Source organism: Physeter macrocephalus, chromosome 10, assembly GCF_002837175.3.
Source record: "Physeter macrocephalus isolate SW-GA chromosome 10, ASM283717v5, whole genome shotgun sequence".
NCBI lineage: Eukaryota > Metazoa > Chordata > Mammalia > Artiodactyla > Physeteridae > Physeter > Physeter macrocephalus.
The window spans coordinates 35497647-35522458 of record NC_041223.1 but is presented as its reverse complement, the minus strand read 5'-3'; the positions used below and the strand labels follow the sequence as shown (position 1 = coordinate 35522458).

The window sequence follows — 24812 nt, the reverse complement described above, 5'->3', positions numbered from 1 at the left end:
TCCTCTTTCTATCAAAATGCTGATTTAGAATAATTCCTGATTCCCTCCTCCAAGATTAGCCCATAGGAAAAGCACCAAGAAAAAAATAGAAAATTAGAGAAATCCCTGAACTGACCGTGTGAAGATGGTGGTGGCTTTCACCTGGAACAGGTTGCAGCCAGGCAGTGAGAAAAAAAAAATAAAACGACTACATTTCCTGCTGCTTTTTAAGGAAGAAAATCAGGGCAGTATAAAAGGTCCCTGTTTAGAAGTAGCTAAGGAAAACAGGAGATGAATTAACTTCTGGAAGTCACATCCTCACCTTTCCTCTTCCAAACTACCAGGGTTGATGAACTACAGTTGCCCAGTTGGAAGGTTGGTGTCCCAACTAGTCTTAACCAACTCAAGCTCAAACTGGATACAGCTGGTTCCAAGTTCCTGAAAAACAGCTCAGATAAACATCTTATTGTTTAGGCTGTGTAATGCTTGGAGGACATCTAAGTTTTTGTAAAAACAATAAGAGTGAGCTTGATCAGTGAAAGCAAGTTACAGTTCATTATCTATTAAGCAAGTCATAGTGGAATGGATCTAACTGATGACTACCCTCGATTTTACAATACATGTACTTTACATTTGGTATTTTTCTAAGACGAAAAGAAATTTTATCAGGGTGTTTAGTTTTATTCATTTGACTGCATAAACTTCATAGATCTCTTGCAAGATCTCTTAGACTTCTTTCTCTTGTTTAGAATACTTCATTCAAAACTCATTCAGTCTTCTGAAATCTAAGGCCTCAGGTTGCATTGAATAAACTTTAATGTGTTTAAAAAAAAAACAAAAAACTTTAATGTGTTTGATTATGGGATTTGGCTCAGACTCTACTTGAGGTTATTTAATGCATATATTTTCTTATGTCCTGAAACGTAAATGACAGTTTGATAGGATATAAAATCCTCGGATCTAAGGTTTTTTTCCTTCAATGCTTTGAAAATTCTACTCCATTGTCTTTTTGCAGTTACTGGTGGAATATCCAAGTCATTTGATTATTATGTTCCTCTCTGCAAGTTTTTAGAATGTATCATGATTTTTTATATTCTCAAACTTACTTACCTTTCTAAAACCTGAAAAACTTTTGCATTCTACATTACTAGTGTATTTGTATCAGTTGTCTATTGCTATGCTACAAATCACCCCCAAACTTAGCAGCTTATAACAACATTCATGCACGAACTCACCGTCTATGGGTCAGCAATTTGGGTTAGGCTCTGCTGGCAGATTTTCTGTTGCTCTTGCCTTGGCTCACTAATGTGATTTTTTTAGTAATCTCGGGGCTGGATTGAAGCTGTATGATATAGAACAACCTCAGCTTTGGTGATTGGCTTCCTGTCATCTGATTCTCCACCATGTACCTCTTCAGCAAGCTAGACAGAGTTTGTTCACATGGTGTGTGCTTTCTAAAAGGGCGAGAGCAGAAACAGCTAGGCATCTGAATGTCTAGGCCAGCAAGTTGCTCAGCATCACTTTCACTACATTCTATGGGCAAAGCAAATCACCAATCATCTCAGCTGAAGTGGAGAGATACACTCTATCCCTTCATGGGTGGAACTGCACAGATTTTGTGGCCATTATGTCTAACACAGTAACATTATCCATACAGGAATATGGACCTACTTTATCACAAGAGGGTGAGTGTCAAAACTATCAAGGAAAATATTCTTCTTTCCACTGGAGTGTTTAATTCTGAGAATTCATTTTGACATAAAGAATGATAGAAAATAAGGAGAAACACAACAGGTAAGGTTTTAAATAGAACATTTAAACAAGGAAGAATTACTGTTAAAAATCCACAGCAATCACCAAAAGAATGGAGAAATGGAAGCAAAAGTAAATGAAATGATGATGTTATAGGAATGTGTCAATAAGGTGTTCAGTGGGGTAGTTTCCATCTTGGTGAGTCTGCCTGGTAGTTATGAGCTGTAAGTGAATAAGGATGCCCAGGAACTATTCTCCATGGAAGACAAGTGTCGAAGGAAAGACAAGTGTCAGTAAAGACAAAGCAATGGAAATTGAGGGAATGTCTATGAAGGGAGTGAGGATTATATTTGTCAATTATTTAAAATGGAGCAACTACCAAATGTAAAATAGATAGTTAGTGGGAAGCAGCTGCATAGCACAGGGAGATCAGCTTGGTGCTTTGTGACCACCTAGAGGGGTGGGATAGGGAGGGTGGGAGGGAGATGCAAGAGGGAGGGGATAGGGGGATATCTGTATACCTATAACTGGTTCACTTTGTTATACAGCAGAAACTAACACAACAATGTAAAGCAATTATACTCCAATAAAGATATTAAAAAATAAATAAATAAAATAAAATAAAATGGAGCAGAGGACACAATGGAAAAAGCCAAAGAGGATTCAGTGTAGCAAAAGAAAGGTGAGTCTAGGTTCAAGTATTTTGAAGGAAACTATTTGTGCTTGAGAATATTTGCTACAGCTATTCCCCCCAAATCTCATTTTTCTGACAGAATGACATGTCTCTAGCTGTTGATTGTGACCAACAAAGGATGTGAAGACCTTGGGAAAAATTTTTGTTTGGATAATAAAGAAAGGACAGTCAAAGCATCACTGTACCTAAATAAATCAACTCAATGACCTGGCAACTTAGAACTGGCAACATATCAAAAAGGAATAATAAATATTAATCTACCTTTGTACAAAGATGAGTTGCATTGAATTCTGAGTTACTGTGGTTTAGGTAATCTCAAGGCAAGAACACACTGAAGCTGGAAAAAGACTTAAGTTCAAGTCTTCCATTCCAAGGGTGAGTCTGGAAAGAGTTAAACCTCTTGCCTAAGACTGGATAGATATACAGTGGCTTTGGGGATTCTACCTGTATGTGTCTCAGGCCAAGCCAAATATCTGGGAGTCACCTTTCAGATTCCTCTTTCCTTTCACATCCCATGCACTTCAGCCAAAAACAATATTATTTCTTACAAGGAAGACCACAGAGAGTCTTGAGAAAGAGTCCTCCATGTGCAAGCAGAGAGGAGGAGTAGCTGCTTCCGGACGAGGGACAAAAAACTCCTTTTGGCCCCTTCTCTCTTATTCTTTTATGGAACAAAAGCCTTAATCTCTGTGTGTGGGAATAATATGGCAACAAACTGTCACTCTCAGGGCACTGGGAGAAGGTAGGATAAAAACTGTGTAAACATGGGGGGAAAGGGCAATACATGGCAGAAGGCCTAAAACTAGAACAAGAGGAGGGTGAACAGCACTTTTGCACCTAGATGACCTAAGTTCCAATAGCTCAGAATTCAATGTAGCCTGTCTTTGCACAAAAATTCATTAATATTTATTATTCCTTTTTGGTACGTTGCCATGTTCAAAAGTTTTTTTGAAGCATATGAAGTCAAAGAAATGAATGTACTTCCAAGCTGGAAAGAAATTAGCACCAGACTCATATCGAAGATTGATATGTTAAAGTCCCTAATGGAAGAGGTGGTCAACATACAAGATCATACAGCTAATTTCAGCAAAGGGATAGAAACCTTAAGAAATAAGAAATGGAAATGTTAACAGATGAGGAATGTCTATGAAAGGTATATCAATATCTCATTAATATACTTTGCTGAGGCAAAAAAAATTGGTGAACTTGAAAATAGGTGAATAGAAATTACCAAAACATAAATGAATAAAAGATAGGGAAAAATATAAAAGAAAAAAGAGAATGGGCAGAAGAAATATTTGAAATATTAATGACTCAGAATTTTTCAAAATTAATGACACACATAAAGCTATAAACCCATGACGTACAGAAAACACCAAACAGGATGCATAAATTTTAAGAAATAATTAGCATATTATATGCAAACTGCTGAAAACAAAGAAAACTCCTGAAAGTATCCAGAGGACAAAAAGAAACATTACGTACTGTACTCTTCAGAGTAACTGAAACCTTTTTACATTGGCCTATTCAGAATATATTCAGAATACATCTCATTTCTTAAAGGCAAATGAAATTAAGTCCACTGAATGTGTATCTATTGCATGCAGAGCAACGTGCTGAATCATGGAAGATTTGTGAGAATAGAACTTGAGCTGATTGAAAAAAGTACAATAGGGTAAAGTGGAGATGAGAAGGAGAAAGCTACAATCAAACATAAAGTGTGAAAACAGCAAATGGATTATTCAGAGGGACACTGGATGAGGTATTTCTCTGTAACGAAGATAGTTGGATAAGGTTGAAAAGCTGACAGGAGATCAAAACATTGTAGTCTGGACTTGGTTAAGTGGAGAGCAGGGTTTATAGTAATATCTTGAATGGTGTCATAACAAGATCAAAACAGTGCCATGAGATCTTATTCTAGATGCACTGCATAAGATGGATTGGGTCAGAAGGGACAAGAATTCGGGACAGCAGTACCCTAACTTTGCAGTGTTCCAGGAATGGAGTGATAGCTCTTAGAATTAGGTAATTTTTTTAAAATGGAAAAGTTAAAGAGATAACCAATAAGACTTGTAGAAAGCTGGTGGAGATTGTAGGGATAGTACCCTCAATCAAGGTGTGAGAGTTAGGTAATCAAAATCATGTGTAGATGTGATTTATCTCGCACTTTCTTCTCTTCTGGGGTTTCAAACAGGGTGTCTAGTGATATTCTCCTCTTGTGGCTCTAGATCTCACAAAAAGTTAATGTTTAACCTGCATACCAGGTCAAGGAGTTCAGGGTACATCTTTGTTTAAAATATGTTTCTAGTGTATAATTTTCAAGTATATCCATGTCCTTGTTCCAATGAAGATGCAGTTTCGGTGGTTTTTTTTTTTTATTTTGGTTTTGGTTTTTGCTTTTTTCCCTTTATATTTCATTCCATCGTAGAGGGAATAAAGATAATTTTACAAAGGAGTTAATAGTAACCCATTTCAGACAAAAAGTGTAACCAAGGAATATTTAATCAGGAAAAATATAGCCTATCTGCTATACTATTACACTTGTATAAATATATCATGTGTAATTAAAATATTAACTATAAAAATATTTTACATGCTCTTAAGTATAAACCAGTTAAATGTTTAAGGATACCTTATTTGTTTTTTAAAATTAATTTTTATTGGAGTAGGGATACTTTATTTTAGAAACGTTGACTATACCTTCTGTTTCTGACAGTTCAAAAAATTTTATTGATTACTAGGACTCTTCATGTGTGAGCATAAAGCCATGCGCTTTGCATACAAAAAACTCTAAATCTTTCTACCCTTCGACCAAGGGTGGGGAATAGAAGGATGAAAGTATGGCTCCATAGTTCTCTGGGATCTAGCTTTGCATTCTACCATTCCCAAGGTAGTATCATTGTCCTTAAGTGTCGAGAAGGAATTTTAGCCATCACTTTCACAATCCAACCACAACACAGATGAAGGGATAAGGAAGTGGCATGTCCTCTTCTTTTAAGGGACATGTGGGCACCATTTCCATTTATGTTCCAGTGGCCAGCAATTAGTAACGTGGTTGCTTGGGCCAGGGATACTGGAAATGTAGTCTTAATTCTGCTTGTCCATGTTCCTAACTAAAATTCTAAGGAAGAAGGAAAATTGGAAATTAACTAGGAATTTTTGCCAACAAACTGGCTTGCTCTATTGGATACACAGGCACACTTCAAGCTTCTCCCTTGCAACAGAAACTTCTATTAAGTGGATCTTTCACATATTTTTCATAAATCCTAGTATATCAACATTCATATTTACTGTGCAATATATTAAAGCTTTTTGTTTGAGAAGGAAGTACTCTAATATCATATGTGATATATTTTTTTTTTTTTTTTTTTTTTTTTTTTTGGGTGGTATGCGGGCCTCGGCACGTGGGATCCTCCCAGACCGGGGCGCGAACCCGGTTCCCCTGCATCGGCAGGCGGACGCGCAACCACTGCGCCACCAGGGAAGCCCTTGATATATTTTTAAATCATAATTTAGGCTCGGGAACTCCTGGAAGGTGTCTGTAGTTTTATCTATAATATTATAGGCCATTCTAACCTAAGCTATTCTTTAGGTTCTGATGCAGGAGTTCCAAAATTCAACTATTTTATATGTTAGCCAATATATCAATTTCATGTACATTATCCCCCCAAACACTAGTTGAATAGCTTTTGCATGGAGAAAACTCAGCCCTTTTACAGGATTCCATTCCTTTATAATGAAATTGTAATCACCAGGAATTTTTTTTTTATATTAGTCGAAAATTACACCTGAAATTAGAATCGGTTAGACTTTGTCTTTCCCTCTGGAATCTAGAGATATGTGATTCAGTATGGGAGCTAGTAGTTTTCATATTCAATAAATATACTAACTAAATGTATAAAAAGTTTTTTCTTAGTCTTTGGTGAGAGATAAACTAATGGGCATCCGAAGGTTTTCCATCAGGGACCTATGATCAAACATTCTCTAGAAGTACTCACAGGACTCAGCATGTAGTTATACTCATGGATAAGATTCTCTACAGTGATGTAGTAGGATAGGCAGCTGAACCCTAAGGGAAAAGACACAGGCAGAGTCTAGAGGAATGCATGTGTAGGTTTCCAGATATGCTCTCTCCCTCCCGTGAGAGGTCACACAGGGCACACTTTCCCCACAGCAACAAACGTGCAGCAACATATGTGTGATGTTTCCACCCAGGGATGCCCATTAAAAGCTCAGGGCCCAAGATGTTTATGGGGCGGCTAGTCACATAGGCATCCTCTGGTTTACTAGGGGGCTGGTCACATATGAAAATCCCAGACTCTACAAGGAAGCAGGTGTTTCACACATACCTTATTGTTTGCACAGTCTAGGTAGAGTTAATCACCTTGTCACTTAGCTGTAGATTGGGAACTTTGAGAGCCAAGTACACAAATCCCAGCCAAGGGTCAACCTTGCCAGAAGGTTTTTCTTATAATGGCAATCTCAGGTTTGCTACGTAAACTCTTTTCTGCAAAGAAAAGTAAATTCCATGTCTTTATATTTCTAGATGAATAAGGTGAAGACAGATGTGTAGGAGTGTGCTTAACTTCATAGGCATTAAAGGACAATGTAAATATAGTAGCAGTTTCCTAAAAGTGTTTAAAATATTGACTCATTCAACATTAAAATTTTCAACAGCTTTTTTCAACTGTCATGTGAATAACATATTGATGATGTTATTAAACAAGGGAAGCCCCCCATTTTTTTCATTTCCTTTTTTTAAATTGAAGTATAGTTGATGTACAATATTATATTGGTTTCAGGTATACAACATAGTGATTCAACATTTTTATAGATTATACTCAATTTAAATTTATTACAAAATAATAGCTATATATATATTGTGCTGTATAATATGATCTTGTTATTTATTTTATACATAGTAGTTTGTATCTCTTAATTCCCTACCTCGAACTGCCCCCCTTCCCTTCCCTCTCCCTTCTGGTATCCTCTAGTTTTGTTCTCTTTACCTGGGGAAGCAGGCTGTTTTCACTGGTAAGACTTTCCCAGGGAAGGACTATCATCTCCAGGAAAAAGAACAGAGATTTGATATGCTAGGATATAATCAAATACCATGACTTCTTCCTCCACTTCCCAATAAAAGCTCTGCCACAATCTCCACCCCCAGCTCTGGCGTGATGGCTTTCCTTCCTCCTTGGGCCTGTGCACTAGTTGGTTGCATTTCTGTTTCTTTAGCAGGAGCTTTCAGTCTCTCAGATCTGTATCCCCCCCTGTGGAATGAGAGTCCTGGTCAGTTCAGTGACTACAGGGTGGAGAATGGAAAGTATGTTATTGATCCCTGGGTATACTCTAAGAGAATGGGGATGTATAAAATCCTCATGAACAAAACAGCCAGTTATTTTGAAAAATTTGCACCAGATAATGAACAAAATTTTTTATGGGGATTGCCTTTGCAGCATGGCTGGCAATATACTACAGGTAAGAATGACCCTTGTTTTTATTCTAATGATTTTCCAGTATAACCATGTTGTAATTGGGAAATGGAACTCTGTATACACCATAGCATGTCTTTGAAAATGGATTCTTTTCTTTTTCCTCTTTTCCCCTAATCACCATTATTTTTCTACTTCTTCTCCTTCACCTCCATCAATCTTTCTGTGTTGCCTGTTTTGACTAGAAACTGCAACGGGGCATATGGCATGGTTGCCACAAAAGGACTTCATATCCAGCCTATTGGGCATTCTACAAATATTTATTGAACTCCTACTAGGCGCCAGACTCTATTCTAAGCACTGGGATGAACAAAACAGTCAAGGAGATATGGATTAAAAGCAGAAGGTGATGTCAAGTTAGTTTGAATTTCTTAAAGTTCTAACTATGATAACCTATACATGGAGATGGAGAAAAGCAGGAGTGGCACCTTGTTCATGAGGATGTTTCTCTGCAAAAGATTGATTCCTTTCAAAAATAAAATACATTCTAGTGTTTAGTTAGAAGATATGTTTGGGCCAAAGACTCACAAATTATAAGATATTTTGGCTGACAGAGAATCTCATGAAACAGAGTGGTGCCTCCTTCACTCCATACTGATAACACCACCAATAAGGAAATTTGTTCTGTTCTGATGGAAAAAATATAGGGAGAAGATTAAGGTTTATCTAAGATCTGAGGAGGAGTCACATACAGGAGCTACTGAAGTTGGCAATTCATCTACCTTTGTCAGGTGATGTCTTGAGACTCAAACCAACTCCTATTTATCTGGCTTTCCTCAGAGTCAAAAAGATAGAGATCCAGGAGAAATCATTAGAACATAGTCCACCATGGGAGGCACGCCAGACTCTGGGGCCTGGGGGCCAGCGGTAGATGTAGGCTGAATGCTTTTCTTATTCTTTCATTACATTCACATATTATGATCAAGCCTGACTAAACTCATCTAATGATGGGCTTATATGTCTCCAACATTTTCTAAAAGCAGCTGTGGGGTGCAGGTAAGTAAGTATTGCAGACAGTTTCCCTGCCGTCAAAGACCTTACAACACAATTGTAAGGAAAGATATTAGAAATGAAAGAGAACAGTAAATAACAGCTCTTTGTTAAAAATTAAAGTGCAAAACAAGGGACACAGTGGAGTCAGCTGGAGTAATGAGAAAAAAGAATGCATTTGAACTGAGATTTGAAATGTGGACAGAATTTCACTGTGGAAAAAGAAACAAAATCTACTAGGGAATAAAAGAATGAACAAAAGCAGAGGTTCTCGCGTGTAGCTGCACGCTGAAAACAACTACCTAGTTTTTAAAAATATCAATGCCTAGGTCCACCACCAGAAATTCTATTCTGATTTAATAATATGGAAAATTAAGCTACAGAACAGAGCCTGGAAATAGCATGGCATAGGTATGTGTGACTGAGTGCAGGTGTGTGTGCACGCGAGCGTGCGTGTGCAGTCTAAGGAATAATCAATTAGGAAAACTCACACTTGTAATATTCATGCAGGGTAACAGCATTAACAAGTTCTTTATCAATCATTGCTTTGAGAACGATTAGGTTAGGAAAAGGAGAATAATTATAAAAGCAAATAACATTCAAAACAGAAAATCCAAAAGTGAAATACTGTGGTGATGTTAGATCAAGGAATAGAAATTGGTTCTGAGATGGGAAATGAAGGGTAAAGAGTGATAGGAAGATAAACACAAGTCATCAGAAGAGAAATGTTTGTGCATCTTTGCAAACAAACTGCGCCTAGGTAAGGGACAACTATTACCAGCTTCAAGATGTGCATAATAAATAATCCGTGCATCCTCTCTCTTCTAGGCAGATTAGTTGATCCCAGCCGAAGGACAGACTGTGGCTATGAATCTGGAGATCGTTTGTGCATCTCTGTGGACAGTTGGTGGGCTGGTATGTTCATTTAATAGCAAAATAGGTAATAACCTTCCTGCAAAGAAAATATTCAGCCTAAGATCTGAAGGACAGAGACAAAACAAAAGCAGCACTATTCCTCTGTAAAAAGGAATTTACTTCATTATGTACCTGTGGCCTTTATGTCACATTTTAGGATTTATGGCCACAATTTTAATAATGATTCCTTAGGACATATTTCACACGGTGACTGAATTGAGGAACAGCAAAGGACGATGGCCTTTGAACGACCAGCATTGGCAGTTAGATGGGAGGTCCCACTAGCCAGTGAGTCTCCAAGGAGGAGGAAGGATGAGAAAGGAGAGGACAAGAAAATAATACTTTCTTCTCATTTTGCTCAGATAAAATGTGTTTAACTTTGAAACTCATAAAAATGTCAGAGATTAATCTACCACAAGTTGTTCTATCAATCAATAATCTAAGGCCTCTGTCGGATATTTAATACTAAAATAATTAGAAGGTAGTTTCTAATTCTTTAACTTTGTTTTGTATTTTAGTAGTGAAATTAATTTACACACACTTCCTTAGAGATATTTCCCAATAATTAGAAACAAGGTCACATTAAATTTCACTTTCTTGCAGTGACACACATCATATACACCTTTACCTATTTTTCTCATAGGATACCAATGGAGTCTTTTCAAAGACTCACAAATAGTCATGACTACAGATCTAGAATTCAGGCTTCTTTTGTCTCACATGGGCTCCATAGTTTGGAGTATAAGCCTGCTACCCTGGGGCGTAGGACTGCATTCAAAATACATGTCTACGATGAAAAATGTTCTGCATCACCAGTGGGAATCAGTACAACAAGCTTTACAGTCAACTATATCATGATGTCTAAATTTGCTGGAATAGGTTCCATTTAGAGAGAAATTTTAAAAAATCTTAATTCGGTGTTAATTTAATTATCCAAAGATCTATTGCCAACACTTACCCAACATTTTTGCTTTAAAGACCTAATGTAAGACAAGGACTTTGTGACATCATGGTTGCACATTAAACTTGGTTAAATAAAATACAAAATATCAATACTATAACCATATTAAGATAATTTAGAAAAAAATCACATTTCATGGTAAAACCCCAGCTAGAGGTGTTGTATCATTCTGTGCACAAGTAGATATCTTTCTTCCATTTTTACATAATGCTTTGAAAAATGAATGGTACCAAATTCATTAAAATTACTTTTTGTTTTAAAATATTGTAGTCAACTATTTTAACCCATATTCATTTCTAATTGTAGGGTTATTAACAGAAACATGTTAAAGTTATGTATATGATCCTTAGGGAGATTTTCAATATTTTGCAGTGACTTTTTTTCATATTCCTGGATCTGTGAGTTTTTGCTGAATGGTTTACAGATTACTTTAAAATATCCTCTATCACATTTGTTAGTGCTTGTGGTAATAATAAGTATTTTGCAATTACAGATATAAATTACTTTCTATGTGCACTACCCTTCCTTGCTGCGGTTGATTCTGGTATAATGGGGATATCATCAGATCAAGTTCTGCTTTTGCCACCACCCAAGGACCAGACAAAGTTTTGTCTTAATATTTCTAGCTGTCAGTCATCCTTTCCTAAGACGATGAACAAGTGGAATGCCCTTTACAAGGTACCTTTATTAAGTTTTATAATTTATTCTCTTAGGAGGTGGTAAGATAATTTCTTTTTTTTTTTTGTATAATGCTTTCTGTTTAGGTTTTTGTGTGCATTATACGCTATGAAAAAGTAAAATTTTATGCCAGTTATATTAATGTCATTACATTACAGCAGGGCATTACATGTCATTTACACCCTCTGAACCAATGCAGCATTAACAGAAAATCTATCCACTCTTCTCACCCTAAATAAGCCATACATAAATGTGAGAGCACACAGGATATCTCACTGAATGAAAGGATTAATCTGGTAAATTGAACCTTCACGTCAACTGAGCAATAACACTTGGGAGAAATATGATTATGGAGTTGGTTTTAGAATAGTCAATTAACTTATTTCAAGTGATTTGATAAGCGGTCACAAATAGGTATATCTAAACAATTATGTGGCAATCAAAAACAAATATTCAGTGACCAAAACCAAATACGTTGGTTAAGCACAGTCATGAGCCAAAATCAATGCTAAAAGATAGATTTACTAGTTCTATAGATTATTAGTTCATTTTTAAAGATGTGATTAAATTAACTATTCTGGTAATTTCCCCCCCTTTTTTTTTTTTTTTTTTGTGGTATGCGGGCCTCCCTCTGCTGTGGCCTCTCCCGTTGCGGAGCACAGGCTCCGGACGCGCAGGCTCAGCGGCCATGGCTCACGGGCCCAGCCGCTCCGCGGCATGTGGGATCTTCCCGGACCGGGGCGCGAACCCGGTTCCCCTGCATCGGCAGGCGGACGCGCAACCACTGCGCCACCAGGGAAGCCCCCCCCTTTTCTTAATGTTAAACTTTTGTGGTAATTTCAACCATGGTAGCAGAAAAACAACTGATAAACAAAAAGTAAAGTTCTCTTGGTCAGTATAAAATACTGACTTTTGGGAAAACACATGCAGTTCATCTCTTATAGATGCACTCAATATTACTACTAATAATAGATAATTATTATAGTCTTTACAGAGTGTTAGTCACTAATGGCTTACACAAATTAATCCATAGAAACAAAATTTTCCTGTCATGTAGAATATTGCTAAATTGTAAATGTGAACAAAATTAAATTGTAGAGAATTGTTATAGTTGCTCAAATATGAATAAATTTCTTCTCTTTGCTATAGCGTTTGCAGTCACCTTCTAGTAGCTTTGATGACTTGCTGAAGTACTTGTGGGATGCACATCTCTCAGCCTTGAAAGATGCTTACAAAATTTTTGAAGATAGGTAAGAATGGATCCCAAGTTATTTCTACTTAATACGGCAAATAATTTTTCATCTTATTTATGCCTTTTTATTCATTTTCTAATATCAATCTTCCTGTTAAATGTTATATTTAATCATTGGGGATTTTAATGATGATGTGTGATTATTTTAGTATGATCAGGCTTAAAAATTGTTTTATGAAGAAGGGGCAAAAATTTGAGAAAAAAATCTTGTACCAACCAACCAACCAGCTAACCAACCAACCAACCAAAAAAAACATACAACCAATTTCTCTCTATTAAAAAAAAAGGAAAAGAAATTATCACTGCTTTTTTTAATCATAGGCACATAATATGGTAGTTACATACTTGGGGAAGAAAATTAAGTAACATCAGGGTTTGCATACAAAATAGCCTAGAAGATTATCAAGCCACTCCACAGGTACACTTAGAAGTATTATACACCTAGATGTGAGAGTGTAAGAATGATTTGTGTTAAGATGTGAATAGCACTGTATTAGTTAGTGTTCTTCACAGAGACAGACCCAATAGGAGATGAGAGATTTATAGATAGATGATAGATAGATATAGATTTTTTGTAAGGAACTGGCTCCTATGACTATGGAGGGTGGCAAATCTGTAATTTGCAAAGCCAATGTCCAGTTCAAGTAAAAAGGCTGCAGCTGCTATAGAACCAGGAAGAGCCTATGTCTCAGTTTGAAGGCCATCAGCCAAGAGTATTATCTCTTACTCACTGAAAGAGTAATTTTTGTTCTAGTCAGGCTTTCAACTGATTGGAGGAACCCTATCCACATTATAGAGGGCAAGTTGCTTTACTCCGTCTACAGATTTATATGGTAATATCTTCCAAAAATACCCTCACAGAAATACCCAAAATAAAGTTTGACCAAATATCTGGGCACCCTGTGGCCCAGTCAAGTTGGTGCATAAAATCAATGATTACAGACACTATTTAGGGGGTGGAGTCAATTGGCTAGAAATCTGGGTATAGTATAAAACAGGAACAACAACAACAAAAATCAGGACTCATTGACATTATACAAGCAAATTTGGAAATCCAGGCAAGAATGTTGGGTACCTCATATTCCACTGGTTGTTGTCTGTCTCACAAACTCCATCATCCAGTAAGGTAAATAAATCACCTGATTAGCAGATTCACAACATATGTCCTCCTTTACCTATTGGTTTCAACAACTAGGTATTAAATTGGGCAATCCAAACAGTGATAAACTCAGTTTTCTCATCTTTGAACTTGTAATAATGACACTATATACTACATAGGGTAATTTGGGGGATTAAATCTATCTGTGCATCATGCTTAACATACCACTGTCACATGAGAAGCAGTCAATGTAAAGTAACTATTATCATCACAAGAGGCAGTAGAGGAAAGTTGTAAAGAGCATGAGCTTTAAAGCCAAGTTGCTAGGGTTTCTTTCAGTCCTGACTCTGCAGTTAATGAGATGTGTGGCCCTGTATTGCGTCCAGTTTTTCTCACAAGAATGTGAGGCACAATCAACAGCCATTAACCCTCAGCGTCCTACGACAGCGAGCGTTGATTGCTCACGTGCCTGAGGCTTAGCTGGGCAGCTCTGCGGATCTTTCCTGGGCTCATGTCATGTTGGCTGATTTTTACCGGCCCCACAGGGGTGAGTGGGAAAGCTCAGCTCTGCTCCACTTGTCTCTCGTTCTCCATCAGGCAAGCCTGGGTGTTTTTCACTGTGATGACAGAATAGCAAGAGAGAGAAACCAAGTGTGAAAATGCATTTTAAGCTTATGCTGTGTCAAGTGGGCTAATATATATTTTTTAATTTTTAATTGAAGTATAGTTGATTGACAATATTGTGTTAGTTTTAGGTATACAGCAAGGTAATTTGGTTTTATAATATATGTATGTAAATATATATATATTTATATACATGTATATGTACATAAATATATATATATTTATATACATGTATATGTACATATACATACATATGTATCTATATTCTTTTTTATTCTTTTCCATTATAGTTTATTACAAGATGTTGAATATAGTCCCCTGTGTTATACAGTAAATCCTTGTTTATCTATTTTATATATGGTAGTGTGCATCTGGGGAAGGGGCACTGGAAAATGACAAGCAGGCACTCAAGCCATCACATTCAAAAACAACTACATTCTTAGTTTGTTGGCAGAAGGTGATCTTTCCTAGAAAATGACAAGGCTGAAATTCTGAGTGGAGTAATTATAATTGTACATGTTACCACTTGTCTTTTAGGTTAGAATATTATTCTAAACCAGAAGCAGATTTTGGAAGAGATTGGTGTGTGGCTTTGGACTATTTAGCTGCAGCCTGCTTTCCTACAACCTTTGTTCGAATATCTGAGTTCCAGAAGGGCCTGCCACCACGAGTGCTTGTTGATGGGGATAAAGCCCCCTTCATCAGTGACTTTACTGACTTTCAGAACACAGTCCTGCTTGGTCTAAATCTTCTTCACGAAGTGGATAACGCTACAGGTAAAGGCCTTATAAACAATACCTTAAAGAAAATCAATATTGTGTTGAATAGATAAAGGAAGAAATAATGATTATCAGAGATATATGTTGTTAAAGCACATACTCTCAAAGAAAGTCATGGTTTCTTAAGGGTATCCATGACACACATTTTGGTCCTTGCATTCATGGCTTGTCCTTTCTTATGGGTCCTGTTAGACTGCACCCCACAGTCCTGCAATCCTTGCAACAGCCCAGCCATGTCAGCTACAGAGACTTCAGCCATTTACTGGACAGGAAATCTTACGAGAAGTCAGAGGCAAAGGGCCTGGAGCGACACCCCACGGTGGTACAGCCAATAGCTGGCAGGACACAGTAACAACCTTCGCTACACAGGGGAGGAGGAGGCTATCAGTTATAAGGGACGTGACATCAGAAGGGCTCCTTGGTTTCCAGGGGGATTGTTGGAATATGCCTCCCCTCAGCTCTTTGGGTTAGAAACTTGCAAGGGCCACTCCTTCCTGTTGAGTACCCAACATACTGGAGCCGTTCTGGTCTGAGGACTAGAACAGTCATTAGCTGAGGGTTGAGCTGATCACAAAGGTAGTTACTGATTAAAGTTTCAGCTTAGGAGGGGGAGGAATCATGCACATAAATTAGGGGTAAGGTAGTGCCAGGTGGAGCAAGGCATATACAGACAGCAAGAGTGCAGCCATCTTATGGGGCCTGACCATACAGGTCCTTATTTACCCATGAAGCTACCAGACTACTTCGTGTACTTTATTCATCTACAAACCCAGATATATTCTTTTTTGTTGTTGTTGTTATAGTATTTTTTTAAAGAAAAACCTTAATATCACTCTCAGATTTAGAAAAAAAAAAAAAGAAAACCTGCCGTGATTAATGAGAAAACTAGCAAACTGACTTATGTGAGTTCCCTCCATCCACCCTTACTAGTCATGGCAGAAATATTCTGCTTCAACCCCTCAATTGTAGGGTTTCCTAGCAGAGTGAAAACCAGAAGAAATCTTTAATTGCAAGTTTGAATGACTACATCATCCTAATTTTCCAGACATGCTCTTATGCAGTGAGCCAAACTTAAAACATAATTAAAATATTAGTATTTTAAAAACACAAAAATGAATCTGAAAGATTTAAAAGACATAAAAGCAAAGTAAACATTAAACTATAAGTTTTTGAACTCTTATTTGCATTAAGTAGAGTAAAAAACCCAAACGTCTTAGGGGCTTCATGCAACTGAAGTCTCTTCTTGCTCCAGTAATGGTTCCAGGGCAGTGTCCTCAGTCCGTGGCAGCTTTCCTTCACACAATGAGTAGCAGACTGAAGATCCTTACATCTGTGGTTCTTCCAGCCCCTGGCCTCTACATTATTCACATTTCACCAGCAGAAAGACATTATAGTGTTGGAGAAAGCCTGGATATTTCTCTCACTTCATCTCATATTCATATTGGTATGAAATAGTCACATTGTCCCATATCTGGACGCAAAGGGGCTAAGGAATTAAATTGTTGCCCAGGAACCACTCTTGTGTGACAAATCTACACCATGAAAGGAGATGCATGAATTTCAGGAGTCGCCTAGCCATCTCTGCCAAATTATTACATAGTATAATTGCATTCTAGGCCTGGATGGTATAAGCTGGCTCTTCCCTGTTAAGATGTAAAGGGTAAAGAACTGAGTCAAGAGTTGAAAGTCTTTGAAAGCTTGGAAGGCCCATACTACAATATTTTATTAAAAGATTCAATTTTATTGAAATTTAGCTTTGGATTTAATATGTGGTTTTGAGTTACTCTCACAAGAAAAAAATTGGTGATTAAATATTGAAAACTACTGATTTACAAAAAATAAACCTTGATAGCATAATTGTTTAGATATCACATAATAAGGCATTTACTATTATCTATCCATTATTCTCATGGCCAACCACTCTCCACATTCCCACCGACAGACTTCAGTAACAGTGCCAAAGGTCTTGGAATTTCCAAATAAGCAGAGGATAGGGAAAACATACATTAAAAGCAAAGCATAGGGCTTCCCTGGTGGCGCAGTGGTTGAGAGTCCGCCTGCCGATGCAGGGGACGCGGGTTCGTGCCCCAGTCCGGGAAGATCCCACATGCCGCGGAGCGGCTGGGCCCGTGAGCCATGGCCGCTGAGCCTGCGCGTCCGGAGCCTGTGCTCCGCAACGGGAGAGGCCACAACACTGAGAGGCCCGCGTACAGCAAAAAAAAAAAAAAAAAGCAAAGCATAATTAAAATACAAATAGTGACATTTAAAAATGAACATTTTAAATTAATTCAATAGAAATACATATTTACATTCACAAAAATACTTTCAAAGTATCATTGAACACTTTTTAGTCTCCAGAAGTATTTTATGATGTTCTTCACAAGGAACCTGAGTTAAATTCATTTGAATAAATAAGTAAAATCAAACTTTTCAGGCCTCAGGTTAGCTCTTTAACATTTTCACTGATGATAAGAATTGGCATGGAGGAGTTTTTTTATTTCTGATTATGTAAAATTCTCAACAACCTCTCCATCTTCAGTAGCATCAGCTTTTAATCCTTGACTACACATATTCTAACACTAGAGAACTCATATTAAAGCTGATAAATAATATTAGGTAATAAATAAGTAGTAAGAAAAGAAAGCTTGCATAGGTTTTTTGTTTTTTTCTTGGGTGATATTGAAAATAAACAATGAAGACTGAGTGAAGGTTCAAAATTGTCAGAAGCTAGATTCAAGGTAATGAAATTCAAAGTGCTTTAAAAACTTATTAAACTTTACGTTTCAAGGCTGAGGCCAGCTGACCCCTTCACTGCCCCCAGTCCTGACCAAGAAGGTCATTGCCTCATCCTCCTTTCTTTGAATGGGGACAACTGTTTGCTGAAGTGTGATGCGTGAAGAAGTGGGAGAAAATGAGCTTGGGCATCTCAAAAGCTTCAATTCAGGTAGCAACATAGGAGGCTCCTGAGCTTACCTCTTTCAATAGACACACCTAATCTAGGGCTACATACAAAACAATTCCTTCTGGAAAGAATCCAGAAACTAGCTGAGTGACTCCTACACATCAGGCGAATGAGAAAAAAATCCCACATTGAAACAGGAAGGAGGATCTGTGCTATAAACCCCACCCCTGGCACAGTGACACATGCCTTGGAGGGATCTTACAACTCCCAGATTCTCCCTGAGTAGTGAAGGGTTTGGATCTTGCATCTCAACTTTTAAGGCTTCCACCTGAGAGATGGGCCACCAAAACATCTAGCTTTGAAAGGCAACAGGGATTGCATCCATGAGACCCAGGAAGCTAAAGTGAACTAAGAGATACTTCTCAAAGGGCTTGTGCAAACTCACTGTGGCAAGCCCCTCAGAGCACAAAGCAGAGGCAGCAGACTGAAATGGGCCCAGTCTTTTCATGAAAGAGGGCTATTTGCTTATCTTAATAGCTGCAGACTGAACGGCAGTCTTCTAATTTAATGCACATCAAGGGGCTGGCTACAATATTCTCCAGAGGCTGGAACCCCATTGGGTGCCATCTTCACACTCTTCCTCTGTCTCACTCCAGATTGCTGATATATCCTGGAAAGGACTTGTGCACACATTCAGTGCCCCACTTTTTTACAGCTGCCATGCAGGGGATACCCCTTGAGTGACTGGCTGCGGTCTCCAGCAGAGTTTAAGTTCATGGGTTCCACAGGACTGTAACAAACAAAAGCTATTGCCTGAGGATCCAGCTTACAATCAGCCTACATCTAGGTGCTACCTGAGATCCTCCCCTTTGGGACACTGACAGGTCTTGGCACACCCTCAATTACTGGGAGACACTAAGAACAAAAAAAAAATTGCTTAGACAATCACAAAGATTGAGAAACAACCAAGAACTGGGTCAGGGTTAAATGATAAATTTCATGTCCTATACAAGGCCACTCCTTCAAGACAGGGAGGGATGGCTGTTTTATACAATGCATACAAATCAACACAGAAAGTCAAGAAATGTGAAGAAAAAAGGAATATGTTCCAAATGAAAGAACAAGATAACACCTCAGAAGAAAACCCTAATGAAACAGAGATAAGTGATTACCTGATAAAGAGTTCAAAATATTGGTCATGAAATGCTCACTGAAGTCAGGAGAACAATGCATGAACATTGTAAAGTAACAAAGTAAAAGTAAAAATATTTGACACAGAGAAAATACCAGACAGAAATCACAGAGCTGAAGAATAACTGAACTAAAAAATTCAATAGAGGGGTTCAACAACAGACTGTTGAAGTGGAAGAAAGGATCAACGAACTCAAAGACAAGGCCGTGAAATTCATCCAACTAAAGAAGCATGGAATTCCCTGGTGGTCCAGTGGTTAGGACTCTGCGCTTCCACTGAACTGCTGGGGGCATAAATGGGCCCAGTCTTTTCATGAAAGAGGGCTATTTGCTTATCTTAATAGCTGCAGACTGAACGGCAGTCTTCTAATTTAATGCACATCAAGGGGCTGGCTACAATATTCTCCAGAGGCTGGAACCCCATTGGGTGCCATCTTCACACTCTTCCTCTGTCTCACTCCAGATTGCTGATATATCCTGGAAAGGACTTGTGCACACATTCAGTGCCCCACTTTTTTACAGCTGCCATGCAGGGGATACCCCTTGAGTGACTGGCTGCGGTCTCCAGCAGAGTTTAAGTTCATGGGTTCCACAGGACTGTAACAAACAAAAGCTATTGCCTGAGGATCCAGCTTACAATCAGCCTACATCTAGGTGCTACCTGAGATCCTCCCCTTTGGGACACTGACAGGTCTTGGCACACCCTCAATTACTGGGAGACACTAAGAACAAAAAAAAAATTGCTTAGACAATCACAAAGATTGAGAAACAACCAAGAACTGGGTCAGGGTTAAATGATAAATTTCATGTCCTATACAAGGCCACTCCTTCAAGACAGGGAGGGATGGCTGTTTTATACAATGCATACAAATCAACACAGAAAGTCAAGAAATGTGAAGAAAAAAGGAATATGTTCCAAATGAAAGAACAAGATAACACCTCAGAAGAAAACCCTAATGAAACAGAGATAAGTGATTACCTGATAAAGAGTTCAAAATATTGGTCATGAAATGCTCACTGAAGTCAGGAGAACAATGCATGAACATTGTAAAGTAACAAAGTAAAAGTAAAAATATTTGACACAGAGAAAATACCAGACAGAAATCACAGAGCTGAAGAATAACTGAACTAAAAAATTCAATAGAGGGGTTCAACAACAGACTGTTGAAGTGGAAGAAAGGATCAACGAACTCAAAGACAAGGCCGTGAAATTCATCCAACTAAAGAAGCATGGAATTCCCTGGTGGTCCAGTGGTTAGGACTCTGCGCTTCCACTGAACTGCTGGGGGCATGGATTTGACCGCTGGTCGGAGAACTAAGATCCCAGTGTGACCAAAAAAAAAAAAAATTAAACAGAGTAAAGATAGCTTAAGTTCCAAATAAAATGAGCCTAAGGAGACCCACACCAAGACACATTATAATTAAATTATCAAAAGTTAAAGACAAGGAGAGACTCTTAAAAATAACAGAAAAGGGCTTTCCTGGTAGCTCAGTGGTTGAGAGTCCGCCTGCCGATGCAGGGGACATAGGTTCGTGCCCCGGTCCGGGAAGATCCCGCAGGCTGCGGAGCGGCTGGGCCCGTGAGCCATGGCCGCTGAGCCTGCGCTCCGCAACAGGAGAGGCCACAACAGTGAGAGGCCCGCGTACAGCAAAAAAATAAAATTAAAAAAAAAATAACAGAAGAAAAACAACTTATTATGTAGAAGGGAACCTCCATAAGACTGTCAGCAGGTTTTTCAGCAGGAGCTTTGCAGGCCAGAGGGAGTGGCACAATATATTCAAAGCGCGGAAAGAAAAAACCTGCCAAACAAGAATGCTCCACCTGGCAAAGCTGTTTGTCAGAATTGAAGGCAGCTTTTTGAAGAAAAGCAAAAGCTGGAGTTCAACACCATGAAGCAGCCTTATAAGAAATGTTAAAGAGACTTTTTAAAGCTGAAACAAAAGGGTGCTAATTAGTAACAGGAAAACATATAAAATATGTCTCATTGATAAAGGTAAAATACAGTTAAATTCAGAATAATCTAATGTAATGGTGGTGGGTTAATCATTTATGAATCTAGTATGAAGATTAAAAGACTAAAGAGTAAAAATAACTATAACTACAATTACTTGTTAATGGGTACATAAGACAAGAGATGTCAATTGTGACACTGAGAACATAAAACTTGGGGGGTGGGGCGTGAGAGTAAAAATGTAGAACTTTAGAATGTCTTCAAACTAAAGTTGTAGGCTTAAAGTAGACTGTTATAAATATAACATATTTTATGTAAGTCTCATGGTAACCACAAAGCAAAAATCTATAGTAGATACAAAAAAAGGTAAAGAGAAAGAGAAAGGAATCTAAGCATACCCTACAGAAAATCATCAATCACATAGAAAGAGAGCAAGAAAAGAAGAAAAGTACAAAGGAATTATAAAAAAAACAGAAAACAATGAACAAAATGGCAATAAGTCCATACCTATCAATAATTACTTTAACTGTCAATGGACTAAATTCTCCAAACAAAAGATGTAGAATGGCTGAATGGATAAAAGGTAAGACCCAACTGCATGCTGCCTACAAGAGACTCACCTCAGCTTTAAGGAAACTCAGACTGAAAGTGAAGGGTTGGAAAAAGATATCCCATGCAAATGGAAACCAAAAGAAAGCTCAGGTAGCTATACTTATATCAGAAAAAATAGACTTTAAGACAAACATTGTAAGAAGAGACAAAGAGGATCAGTATATAATAATAAAGGTTCAATTCCACAGGAGGATATAACATTTGTAAATATTTATGCACCCAACATAGGAGGACCTAAATATATAAAGCACGTATTAACAGATCTGAAGGGAGAAATAAATCGCAAAAAAATAATACTAGGGGACTTCAACATATCAATAGATAGATCATCCAGGGAGAAAATCAATAAGGAGACATCTAGGATTGAAGAGTATTTTGGAGATTATTAGAGTTTGCAAACCACTGGCCCAATAATGGATCAAGGCATTTTCGTTTGGTCTACAAATATAAATATTTAAAATATCAAATTATTTATGAAAATATAATAATGATAAATTTCATGAAAAGAATCTAAATTTCTGAGACTCTCCTAAAAACATTATAATGCAGGGTATGGTGGGCCCATATTTCTGCATGTCACCAAGTTCCTGAAGTTGAGTAGGAACTGCCTCTCCTTGAAATAGTTTTTATAGCTACCATCACTACTAATTTTCTTTTTAATTTTCTCCTTATTATTCTCCCTCTTCATCTCCACCCCAGATTTATCTTAAGGTGAAATTCCAGGATCACTGAATTCCCTCCACGGGTTTTCACATGGCCAGGTCTGCAAACACCTGGCCCCATTGAACAGAGTCCCATGGACACAGCAATCCTTGGGTGCACAGCTGCACAGTGCACAACTCCCACTACTAATTTTCTATATTTATCTAATCTCAAACATTTATGTTACCTTCCTAGTCTCTGTGGACATTAGCTTTTGCAGCCTCCAATATAAGTAATGACTAGTGTTACATATATGAGTTAAATCCCTCAAGGAATGAGTACTGGTAATTGTGCAGTATCAATAGATCACATTTTTTTTGCCCCTATCCAAAATCAAAACCAGTCGAGACAAGCAAAGGAATGAGTGAATGGAACCTCAGCTTTAATGCTGGAAAACAATTGAAGAATATGATTTAGACATGCAGCAACAATGTTCTCCCTACTATATACCCCTACTCTAGACTTGGGAAAGGGCACCCAAAGGAAAGTTTGAAGAATAGGTCAGTATCCTAGTATCATTTCCTCACTAGTCTAGATAGAAAAAAGAGAAAAAGAGCTATTCCTGGATCTTAGGACTTTAGTAGATTAGCTCTAGCCGATTGAAAAGCATGAACTGAAGGCTCACACCCATTAATCAGGTAACATGCTTTATCTCCATGGAAAGGAGCAAAGGATGTTCATGAAAATAGTTCTTAATGGAAATTAAGCATTATCCTCCTATCCCCAAAGAGCCTAGGAAGAAAAAGAAGTATACCTGGGACCAAGTATTCTGGATACTCCCAAACTGTTACCTCTTGTACAGTAACAGATCTAACCTAAAATATTTCTTCTTTTCAAAAACTGTTTTTAAAACTCTAACTTATTTTCTCTTTATTTAAAATGCACTTTAATTGCTGTACATTTTACTGATTCATTTTTAAGTATATGTAATATATTCAAACTTAAAAAGTCTAAGTGACACATCAAATGAAAACAAAAGTCTTCTTTACCGTCTTTCTTCACTTGTATCTCTTGGTCTTCCACCTAATTTTAAAAAATCAGTCTTTGGTGCAAATTTATTGAATTTTTAAAAATACTTAAAACAGTGCAAAAAATGAATAAATAAAACCTATGTTGTCTGTACAAATGAAATCATACTGCTCTGCACTATACTTTTTACTAGAAAATCTTCATGGAGCTTTTTCTGTATCAGGACATATTGATCCAACCCACTCTGTTTAAATGATATGTAGTGTTTCATTTAATGAATATACCATAACTGTGGACATTATTTTCTGTTATAAGCTGGTAGCAATAATGTAACAATGGCATTTTATGTATACATTTCTTGCCATAATTTATTATTTTACCACTAAATATGTAGAAAGGAAATGTATTCATGTTGATGGGTCATATATTGCCAAATGGTATTCAAAAAATTTTTCAGGAGTTTACATTTTTGTTATAAAACTATGAATTAAGGTCTTATTTTCTCCAACCTACTATCGTATAGCAATTTCTATAATTTGTGTGTAATGTAGAAAGTGCTACTTCACTCATATGAATTTACAATTCTTTGACTGTGTTTGTGTGCTTTTCCCAGTTTTCTGGTTAATTGCTTATATTTCTTACTGATTTTTATATGAAGATCTGGTCAATTAATTTTAAATTTAAAAACTTTACATGTATAATTATCATGTAATGTACATATATATTTGTATCCAAAATACATAGAATTTTTTTAAAACATTTTAGCAAATGCATATACATTTAAATTTACATGTAATTATTTTATATTTTTCCCAGATTCTCTATCTTTGACTGTATGGAAAATTTTAATGAAGACACAGGTTGCAAAGAAGCTAGCTCTAGAGATTTCTGAAGCAATCCTTGCAATCTTTAATCCAACGTTTCTGGAAATGATTAATGAATTAAAATGAACAATTCTAACAAACTGAGCAACAGTAATTTCAAAATTTAACACTATCATAATCATATAGTTTTCTTGTTTTTGGTGTTTTTGACTTATGCTCATTTGTTAGGATTTTGTCCATGCATTCCTAACTTTAAATTCAACTTAATGCAATGACTATTTTGCTCAATTAATAATTCTTGATTTTTGAATTCATTAACACTTAAAATGTTTAGGATCTAAAGAAAATTGTATTAAGCTATCACAAATCACTAAGAAATTAATAAACAGACAATAAACTTGTATGGCTCTTCTGTTGTTATCCTATGTAACCCGATTTCATGAAA

General features: G+C 37.2%; 1 protein-coding gene across 1 annotated transcript; it reads left to right on the top strand.

Annotated features, from left to right (window-relative positions):
* Positions 1-7602: 7602 nt before the first annotated feature.
* On the top strand, positions 7603-24552 carry LOC102996199 (protein LEG1 homolog). Its single transcript, XM_055087379.1, has 6 exons — positions 7603-7903; positions 9736-9822; positions 11277-11461; positions 12611-12711; positions 14974-15212; positions 24360-24552. Exons 1-6 carry the CDS (start codon positions 7603-7605, stop codon positions 24491-24493), a joined length of 1047 nt encoding a protein of 348 aa, XP_054943354.1. The 3' UTR covers positions 24494-24552.
* The last annotated feature ends 260 nt before the right edge of the window (positions 24553-24812 follow it).

Bases quoted from the DNA above. Each gene is read 5' to 3' on its own strand.
- LOC102996199 (XM_055087379.1), top strand. From the start codon at position 7,603: ATGGCTTTCCTTCCTCCTTGGGCCTGTGCACTAGTTGGTTGCATTTCT. The intron at 7,904-9,735 runs GTAAGAATGACC...TCTCTCTTCTAG, and splicing joins TGGCTGGCAATATACTACAG to GCAGATTAGTTGATCCCAGC. The intron at 9,823-11,276 runs GTATGTTCATTT...TTGCAATTACAG, and splicing joins TGTGGACAGTTGGTGGGCTG to ATATAAATTACTTTCTATGT.